This window comes from Rhamphochromis longiceps, linkage group LG7 (assembly GCF_057381845.1).
Source record: "Rhamphochromis longiceps isolate RC_006_pf linkage group LG7, R_longiceps_female_GT1.1, whole genome shotgun sequence".
NCBI lineage: Eukaryota > Metazoa > Chordata > Actinopteri > Cichliformes > Cichlidae > Rhamphochromis > Rhamphochromis longiceps.
Genome location: NC_140563.1, coordinates 34,641,133 through 34,652,169, shown reverse-complemented (window position 1 = coordinate 34,652,169; position 11,037 = coordinate 34,641,133). Strand labels below are relative to the sequence as shown.

The 11,037-nt window shown below is 37.1% G+C and overlaps 1 protein-coding gene across 1 annotated transcript; it reads right to left on the bottom strand.

The window, feature by feature from the left end:
- Positions 1–2,014: 2,014 nt before the first annotated feature.
- On the bottom strand, positions 2,015–3,759 carry LOC146665728 (uncharacterized). The gene is made up of 4 exons (XM_085410955.1): positions 3,466–3,759; positions 2,745–2,945; positions 2,154–2,274; positions 2,015–2,052 (listed from the first exon to the last, which is right to left on the bottom strand). The coding sequence occupies exons 1-4, from the start codon at positions 3,727–3,729 to the stop codon at positions 2,015–2,017; spliced, it is 624 nt and encodes a 207-aa protein (XP_085267081.1). The 5' UTR covers positions 3,730–3,759.
- Positions 3,760–11,037: the final 7,278 nt, after the last annotated feature.

The following is an 11,037-nucleotide window of genomic DNA, read 5'->3' as shown; positions in this document are numbered from 1 at the left end:
GCAAGACAACCATAGAGACAGGACTGAAGGAACAGAATGGCATCATCAAAGGGAGCTCACACATCTATAGCCTTACTAAGCAACAAACTAAAGGCACAAATGACAAAAAGACACAAAAATAGCAAAATAACTGAAGACCGTAAACAATATGAAACTAAAACAAAAAATCATGAACCCACAAAATTTAAAACTCTGAGTTTATAACTGCAGTTTGATGGTTGACCACTATCACAGGTTTTAATAATGCTTCGGACAGTTCTTAACCTAGTTTCAGCAGCTTCAGTAATCTCAACTGTTTTCTTGATTTACCTGTTTGCTTAGTTAAATCCAGCTGGAGGCTTTTTCTTTTTCTTCTTCTTCTTCTTCTTTAAGCCAGACAGTATACAGTATGTCCATTACGTAACTGAGATCAAAAATCTCATTTTCAAGAATGACCAAGCCACAACACAAACACATAAGACCAACATCCAGATCATCTGTAATGTAGGATCAAGGTCAAAACACGAACAATTACTAACAAATTTCTGGCCAGCGACATCAAAATGACAAACACTGTTTTCTCTGTTACTCATAAAGGAGCAGTGCGATAGTTGCTGGATCTCAGAATATAGTCTTAGTTCAATATTCTAGCACAGTCGTTTAATTTCTGTGTTCTTTCGTGTAACTTGTTAGTTAAATAATGTCTGACCAAGTCTAACTTTGCCTTTTCAGTTTTTAGTTCTTAAAAATTTCAGTGTGACTCAACTGGATGATTTGTTTTATCGGTGGGTGTGCTGAACAACTGTCTCACTACGCTCGTGTTTATTTCAGTGAGTGTGACAAACTATCTTCGTGAGTCGTTTCATCATCACCACAACAATGTGAAAGCCAGAGCCACAACGTGATGACTCAGGAACAAGTCAAGTAGTGTTTTCAAACCTTTAGAAACAGGCAGCTCTTACTGAGGACAGAACACTTCCACAACATATTTGACACAGACGAACTCTAAATAACATAGAAAAATGCTCTATTAGAAGTAAAAGCCCTGCCTTAAAGCACTCTGAATAACACAAGAAACTCCCGTAAAGTAAAAGAAGTTTCACAAAACAGACACGGTGTTATTGTTTTAATTACATGAACTATAGTTAGCTAGTTTCCTCACTGGTGCCCAGCTTGAGAGTCCAGCCTATCTAAGAGGCCACCATATAAATCTGAGGAGTGGTGAGATGATTTTGATTTATAAATACTAGATGAGGAATCCAAACAGCTTTTTGCATTAGGTTTATTGAAATTGAGATGTTTTATTATGTTTTGGGTAAAAATATTTGCTTTATGCTGTAAAAAAAAATACATCCTTGTGAGATGCAGATGGCACACACGTTTAAAAAGGCACTGACGTCTCACATGGCTGACTGTCAGAGCTGTTTGCCTTGTCAGTTTTGCAGCATCAGTCTCAGCCTGTAAGTTGGTCAGAGTCACAGTGTTGATGCAGCTGTGCTCATCGGTCACAGGCTGGGTGAACCTCTACCCTCTGCGCTGCTGGGAGGCTTTTAGGCATCTAAAACAAACACACAAAGACACACCAGAGAGGAAGACAAACTCCTGAGCATTTTTAATGAACAACACAGCACAGCCAGTGCAGGACTTTCACAGTTATTTGCACTAGACAGAGAGGACAAGAGCAGGTAGAAAGCAAACCCAAGTAATTACCAGAGAAAAGAAAATACAGAGACACATTTAGAGTGACAGACAAGATAGTCAGCCATGCTACACTGCTGAGCTCAAATTATCCAGTAAGCACCAATCATAAAGTACATCTGCAGCCAAAAGTTAAAAAAAAAACATGCTCATCTGTGTCACATTATTCAGCAATCGATGCAGTGGTTGTGGAAATATTCAGTAGTTTGGTGATCAAAAGTCTGTACAAGATTTTGAGGCTATTTATCAAGTATATTTAGAGATATTTAATGTAATTTTTGGCAAATTAGATAATGGGTAAAAACTGTGTTTTTAAAAAAGAAACTAATGAGAAGTTTCATACTGGGTCAACCAGCAGGCCTGACTTTGCCCTCCCTTGTGACATACACAAGACAGGTAAAATATTTAGTTATAAAGGTAGAAAAGACAGAATCAAAAACATGATATGAAAAAAGTATAAAATGTTAGCATTAAACCTGAAGACAGCTGTTTCTCCAGATGTTCGATGTACTGCTGGCGTCTGTCAATCATTCTCTCCCACGCAGAGACCTCAGAGGTCAGGTTGGCAAGTCGTCGGGCCTGTTTATCAACGAGAACCTGCAACACAGCAACAATGTTAAAGTGTAAGAAGATCTCTGAACTTCATTGATAAATCCATCGAAGCAACTGCTGAAGCTTTCTTCTTTGTAAAGTTCAATCAGCATGCTCCTGATCCAGGACAGCTCCAGTGCTAATGGTACAGCAGCTGTTGATATTTATGCAGCATTTGGAAAGTTTGTCATGTTTTTAACACCCTCACAATTGACTTCCTTGCCTCAGTAGCTCTGTTAATGTTGGTAAGGTAATGTTGGCTGAAACCTGCCCACATATAAAGAGATCGCTTGGTAGTGGCCATTTCCAGCTCCAGTTGCTTAAGTAATGTGCTAATTTATTTACCACCCCCTCATATGCGAGTCATCAATATACTTTGCAAAACATTTTTTTGCAGCAAACGTGAGTGTGACTGATGACTTGGTCTCTTCATGATTCCTGATAATTTATTGGTTAACTTCCTGGTTTTTGCTCACCTTCATGGAGCTGATGCCAGTGCAAGCCCCACCCCCTGACCTTGCCTCAGTCAGGCTCCTCATACTCTGGAGGATCCGGTTCATGCGGCGTTGCATGCCTGCCTGTTCAGTCTCCAGATCCTCCGACTCCTTCTGCAGGTCTCTGACTGTCCTCCATTGTCTGTCCCTCCTGGCAGACGATGTCTGCAGGACCTTCCTCACCTGGAGAGAAACACATTTAAATCAGCCAAACCACCAAGGAAGATGCAGAGCTATGGGCTTAAAATCTAATATTTTATGCCATTTTAGTTGATTTTGATTAATAAAAAGTAGAAGATGGTTACCTGTAATTTTATCAATACTTTCAGCTTAACAAAGCTGCCATATTCAATGTTATATTTTACCCATCTTACAAAGGACAGCACAAATATATAATAAAATAATAATATAACAATCAGTTATTAGGTAATTAATCAATTACTGGATTTAAATGACAATAAATTAGTAGCTAGTGTGTTAGAGTAGTGTTATTTTTAATCAAATAACACTACACTAACACACTAGTGTAGACTCCAAAATTTTAGACTCCAAAATGAACTGTTTTCTTCAAAGTTGTTAGTTGTAGCTTTAAAAAACATCCAAAATATATAATCTGAAGCATATGCTGGAGATTTTGGGGCAAAGATTGCACACTAGGTTGTCTGATTTGCTGTGAAAAGTAATTTGCAGAGCTCTCACTCACCTGTTTGTGAGTCCGTCCCACTTGTATATTTTTCTTACGAAGGCTCTCCAAACGCTTTGTTGCCCCGTCCATCTCTCTTCCCATCATTTGCCCGTGCTGCTCCAGTCGCTCCACGTTCTCAGTCACCTCTTCCAGCAGGTGAGCCAGACCCAGCGAGAGCATCTTCACCTGAGACACAGGGACCTGACCTAGTGCAGGTGAACACCAGACATGGTGAAGTCCTACCAGTAAAGTGGACAACTGCAACACTTGGCTCACCCTCATGCTCCAAAACGTCACCAGTTAGCGGCTTTAAATCCCTCTATTCAAATCTACTGACAACTCAGAAGCACATCTGATTAAATACCAGAGTACCAGCAGCTGTTGAGCTGTTGAGAGGTGATTAAACGTCTGCAGAGTCTGTAGTGTACTGATATGTCTCGGATGTTCCCAGAGGAGGTCTGGAGCTCTGTATGGTGAAGGATAGAGGGATGAGGAGAGGGTGGAGAGCCACATGGAGGCAAGAAGGGGTGTTCCCAGTCTGACGTATGAATTATAAAATAGGAGAATTTAACCAAAAGTTTGAATATTATATTTAACATCACAGGCTGGCTTGTAATATATATTCACTGTATGAATTTTAAGTGATCAATATACTAATACCTTTCACATGTGCACATCACACATTGTTTGCACATGGAAAATTATTTAATAACTCCTTAAAGAAAGACGAACAATAACAAACGTTTGCAATGTTTAATAATTTAAACTAAAGCCAACACTTTGCTGAACTTTGAACACATTTTTCCCTATGTGAAAGAGTCTGTGTTGCATTTATACATGAAAGAAAGAGAGAAAGAGAGACGCCTGCTGGTTGTTTCAGGAGCTTCGATGAGCTCTGTACTTCTACAAAGTGAACTGGATATACAGGATATTTATTTCTTCCTCCAAGCCAAGTCTGTGGTTGGTTAGAGGGAACACTATGTTTAAATCATATGCAAAAATAACATCAACGACAACAATATTGTTACTAATGAGGTAAAGTGCAACTCCAAGAGCAGCCACACTGATCAGGAGTAATATTTTCTGACTCTCACACAGTACCAGCTCTAACAGTTTCAGATCCTCATGTTGGGGAAACATAGGCACCATATTTAATTGTTGCCCATATTCTCTTCTGACTCTGGGGACAAACGATGGTAAAATACTGACCCAAGGCCATAGCGATGATGGTTTTCGCATATGTATGTGCAGAGATCAGAATGAGCTTAAGGAGAGATTTTTATTTAAAAACAAAAAAATACATCTAATGGGAAACTCTACAGATGTACAAGGATATCTACTTAACAGGTGTTCATGATCCTCTCAGCCAGTAATAAGACAAAAAGATCAACTGCATGCACTATCTAACGTTTTTGGGTTCGGGTCAGGGTAATGCTTTATAATACAGCATGTAAATAAGGGTGTAATACTCCTGTATTTAATTGGACTTTCAAGGTATTTTATTTTAAATTACAGTGTAATTATATTTTATATACAAATGCTTAAAGGCACACTAGAATAACGTACATTGTAAATATGCTGTACTTTCAGGATTCAGGGTTTATATTTGAATATTTTGTCTTTACACCTTTATGTTTTTACATCTTTATTTAATAGTCACTATGTTCATGTACATGAAGGATGTTCTTTTATTCAACTGTCCTTTTATTTTATCAAGATAATTATAATAACTTATAAGAAAAAGATAAATACTATTAAAATCTGCAGGCCATTGTGTCCTTATAATAATGGATCCATGTCTAACGTCTAACTTTTTTTTTCTGTCACAATGACTGTTCAAACAACTGTCAAAAGGAGTGTACAGAAAGCACTTTCCTGTAAAATACCAGGAAGTTAGGTAAGGTTAAACTACTCTGTAATATGGTCCACACGCTGAAAAGTACAGTGTACTTACAGTGTGAGATGAAGAAATATTGTTTGTTTTTTCTGTAAAATTACCAAGAAATTATGCAGTACTTAAAATTACTTACAGAATAATTTGTGTCTCCTTTTCTGCAAAATACCTGAAGTTATCTGATTCTTAAAATTACTAAAATTACTTATGCATTACTTAAAATTTACTTAGAGTATAAGAGTATATTGCCATTCTAAAAAATAACATGATTTTTGATTTATCTGCATTTAATAACAACTTACACTTACACCATGACACTTTTAAAACATTGACTTTCTACAAAAACAAAGAAAGAAAGAAAGCGTATACTACCTACCTAGGTTACATACAGACCAAGTATGGACATACCATACCATACCATACCAACTTTATTTCTAAAGCACTTTAACATAAAACCAGAGTTTCACAAAGTGCTGTACATGTTAATAGCATAACATAAAGAACATACTGGAGCATTTACCTGCTAAACAGCCAGATATCCTCCATATGGGGGTAAAGACCGAAAACAGAGCAAATATTGGAGATACGGTGTTCAGCTGGACAGAAATATAACACACAGCTGAATGATAATGTTTCCTCGTGCTGGACGTGGGTGCTAGTGATGTGATCAAGTACACTCACACAGACTTGTTTTGATTTCATGTTATAAAACACAAAAGATGAAACCTGCACTAAAATGTTTTATTTTATTGGATAAAAAGAGACAGGAAAAAGAATGAAACTGATTTACTCCGATGTGGGTTGTTAATGCCAGAAAGCTGATGAAAATATTATTTTCAAACCTTCTTGTTTGGCCTCTTTGTGCCAGTTAAGGTTTTCTGCAGTGAACTGAATTAAGAGAATAAGACTTCCTGCACTCAGACGCATATGGAACGCCAGGACTGCCATAATGAATTAATTAAATACACCATTAAATAATTAATTAAATGTGGCAATAATTAATTAAAATTGGAATTAATTAATTAAATAAATAGTTATGACACATGTAATTAATTAATTATTGACACATTTAATTAATTATTTATGTATTTCACATTTTAATTAATTATTGACACATTTAATTAATTAATTGACACATTTAATTAATTATTTATGTATTTCACATTTTAATTAATTATTGACACATTTAATTAATTATTGACACATTTAATTAATTATTTATGTATTTCACATTTTAATTAATTATTGACACATTTAATTAATTATTGACACATTTAATTAATTATTTAATGATATATTTATTTATTTCATTTTGGCAGTCCTGGCGCCTGGCTCTCATCATGAAATAATTTTATCTGTCAGCCTCACCCATCAAACTCAGGGGGCGGGGTTAACGCTGCCCATGCAGCTTCTCTAACATTTGATTGGTTGCCGTGCAAAGTAAGTCAAAACAGGTCGATCCTAGAAAATCGATTGCTTGTGTAGACTTGGGGCAGCCAGGTATCCCAGAATGCAGATCAAATCACAGGCAGCAATGGTGGTGGTGTAGTTTTAAAATACCCCGTTTTTCTGTCACCAGCTACACTTTTAACAGTGTTTTAGCCGCGAATGTCGCGACGTATGTCTGGTCAGGTTGTCAACATAGAACATGTTTGCAAAAGTGCTCAGATGTTTTCAGAGATTTCACTAGCTCTGCTAACAATTAGCATGCAGAGTGCACCGAGGGGGTTACGTTAACCGGTTTGTTTACATATTCCACTCTCCGTGTTCCACATGTTGCATTCGCAGATTCTCATTTTCACCGAACGATCGTCTCTTTCCGCCTGGTCTTGTGTCTCTGTGCTTCTGTAACATAAAGAACGAGCTGACATTTTTCTCACGAAACCAGCGATCAGCTTAACAGACCCTCAGTTTACCTGCATGCATCCTCCTCCTCATCTGTCAGCTGTTTAACACCTGCTGCTAATTCAAGAAACACGCCTAGTTACCTGGTGATAGTCACAGTTTAACTGGGCAGCCGGTGCTCGATATAACGCAATGTCAGCGCATTTTTCTGCACAAGATAAGTAAATATAGTGTTTTCCCCGAGCGCAGAGCTGCTGGAGCTTGTTTCCTTACAGAGCACTTTATAGGCGAACAGCTTCATCAGCGGCTGATGTCCAATCACCGGCACACAGCTTTGAAACCTCAGCTGAGTTTTAGCTCTCAGTGGTTAAACGCTGGACTTCATTCACTCAGGTTCTGTCTGTCGGGTCACGTTTACTTCGCTGTTTTATTTACAACTGAGCAAATCGGTTTGGCTGAGGTTAAAGTTACGTTTCATAACTGCATAGTTTCACAGACGTTTAATGGTTCACTGGCACATGTGTTAGACTGAACTATCATCTAAATATCATCTGTTTTTTAATAGTTATTCAACTGTATTCTAAGCACCAGCTGTCTGTTAGAATGTGATTTTTTTTTTCTCTCTCTGTTGGCAGAGGTATAAAAATGCGCAGGAAAATCTGACGAGCGTGGCAAACTTCAGCGACGATATTTAGGGAGGAATAAACACACATCAAACATAAATGAACCATTTGCCTGTCTCCATAATTGAGAGCATTTTCTCTTCTTATGTCAACTCTCTCTCTCTCTCTCTCTCTCTCCTTTTTTTTTTTTTTTTTTTTTTGCTTTTTCGGTCATGTTATGTTTACCTGTCAAAGGCTTGTTACAAACTATGAAACACATCGTGCAGACTTCTGGATGTTAGAAGAAAACTAATACTGCTCATGAATGAGACTAAAGGCAGGAAGGTGTCCTTTAAAACTAAACATGTTAATAGGACCTCCCTATTTATATCATAGTTTATGATATAGCACGTGTATTTCAGTAATAGCCTGCTGAGGCCACTATACGTGCTGGCCTCATATCAAATGTGAAGGCAGACTGAGTCTATGTTTGACGTTTTTTATATCTAATCTTCCTTTTCAAACATTTAAACAGCAGCGAGTCTGCAGCTGAGGGAATACAAATTCAAATTGTCGGAACAGGTTTGCTCGTTTCTTGGATTCATTTGGTGATTTATTAAATGTATAACTGTTATTCTAATCTGCTGCTGAGTCTCTTACACTTTTCTTTATGCTGTATATTTTCACGTCTCTGGAATAGTTGGCAGTTAGATAGTCAGCTGGGAAACTCTGTGTTAACTCATGGAGCTGAGGATATCGTGGATATGCTGACCTCGCTGCGTGGTGTACAGAGCGAGGTCAGCATGATTAATATTCACAATAAAAATATTAGCCGAACATCATGAAGTCTGTATGTGTTTCATAGTGTCGAACAACCTTTGTACAGTTAAAGCCAGCAGTTACTACATGACGGAAACACCAACGTTATCTCTTTTATGTGTTTATACACAGGTCACGCTGATTACTGAACAAAAACCCAAAGATCAGATGTTAAACAGATTTATTTGCTCTCTCTCCTCCTTAAACATGTTTTTAATGTTAGTTATAATTCAGAATTGGCGACTGAAACACGTAGGACACATAAGAACATCAGGAAATAAAACACCGATAAATATAACCTCAGTAAAAGAAGTCAGCGGGGGTTACTACAGCTGTGTACCGGGGCCTGCGCTTTGTCGGTGGGATTGCTTGCGAGGCGAGCGGGTCTATCCCACGCTTTGCCGTGAGACTGGGCAGACATCTCCGAAATCATCGAAACACTTTTGCAAAGAGGCTGTATCTTGACAAACCGACCAGACACATGAAGATTAAACCACTACATTCTCGGCTAAAAAAATATTAAAACGGTATTTGGTAACACACAAACAGGGTTTTTCAAAGCTCAGTTCTGTTAGCTTCCACATGCCGGTTGTTGTGTGCTAGAAACAATGGCCACCAGGCCAAAGCAATGGTTTTGACTCGATCAGCGTTAACCCCGCCCCCTGAGTTTGATGGGTGAGGCTGACAGATAAAATTATTTCATGATGAGAGCCAGGCGCCAGGACTGCCAAAATGAAATAAATAAATATATCATTAAATAATTAATTAAATGTGTCAATAATTAATTAAATGTGTCAATAATTAATTAAAATGTGAAATACATAAATAATTAATTAAATGTGCCAATAATTAATTAATTAAATGTGTCAATAATTAATTAAAATGTGAAATACATAAATAATTAATTAAATGTGTCAATAATTAATTACAATGTGAAATACATAAATAATTAATTAAATGTGTCAATAATTAATTAATTACATATATCATAACTATTTATTTAATTAATTAATTCCAATTTTAATTAATTATTGCCACATTTAATTAATTATTTAATGGTGTATTTAATTAATTCATTATGGCAGTCCTGGCGTTCCATAGACGCAGGCTGAAAGAGTGGCTTTGTCAAAAAGAGGCAGACCAACAAACTCTTTGAATTGTTTTGGAGCAGGGACAGGCCTCATGCACAAATGGCACTATGTAAGCTCATAAAGCCCGATTTATAAAAGGAGAGAAAAGAGTCAGCCTCAGCCCACTGCTTCCTCCTGGCATTGTGCAGAAAAAAGCTGCAGGGCAGCAGAGTCACCGGGTCACTACATGAGCAAGCGGACAGGCTACAAAGTAAGGCAGCGTGTCTTTGTTATTAATGATTTCTGTGAATAATATACAATAAATAATGCTTTGATCCTCAATGATAATAAAGCTCTATATGTCAATATTTAAAAGGTGAGGTTGTCTTATAGGAGAGATTTTAGTAAACCAAAGCTTCATAGAAAATTATTATATCTTGTATTGCCTTGTCAATCTAATGAAAGACTTAACTGAGGGCTCTTTAAAATAAAATTATGAAAAGTGACATGGAGATCAGAAGTGTTTTTAAGCTGTAAATCTTAAGTTGCTCTCAGAATGCTTTTTGTAGCCTCATTAGCTTGTTGTTCTCGGACCCAGAAGCTACTGTAGTCTACCCTCCTGTCCAGAGTGTGGTTACATATCCTTCCTTCATAGGGAGTCAGAAACAACATTTAACTGGTGTTTATTGATAAATAAATGCATTAATAAAATATTAATATTTAGTTTATCTCATTTGTTTTGGGTGGGTCAGCAGTATTTAACTGTTAAGTGCACTAATTACTTGATTCAAAACGTATGATGTGTTCACCTGTGTTCAGCTGGACTGGCACTTTTAAATGGAATTAATTATTAATCATATAATACCAGATCAAACATAAAGCCTGTGGGCCAGAATCAGCCCGGCAAAGACTCCAATCCGGCCCACTTGAAAGCTTTGGAAAATGCCAAGAAATGCACAGATGTTGAACTTTAAGCTGTGTTTTTATAATGTGTACAGGTTTTCCTACTGATAAAGCCCTCCCTCAATTCCCATTCATGCTATCCTACTACAACAAATTAGTTAAGTAATAGATAAACAACTTAATGACAGAAAAGTTTTTCACTCCCCGTCACCACTACTACTACTATTGCTATGTTTTTTTTAAAATCTGTGAATTAAGAAAAACTTTATGTTTTATAAATACAGGACAGTGCGAGCAATGAGCTACCAGAACATTCTCTGTAATTTCACACATTCATCATGTAACTAAGACAGTGTTTAACATGCACTTCTTTTTCTCATATTAAGAAATCTCAGGGGCTAAATGTTTAGGAAATGTCATTCACTGCTCCATTCAAGATCAAAGTGAGCTGTCAAAT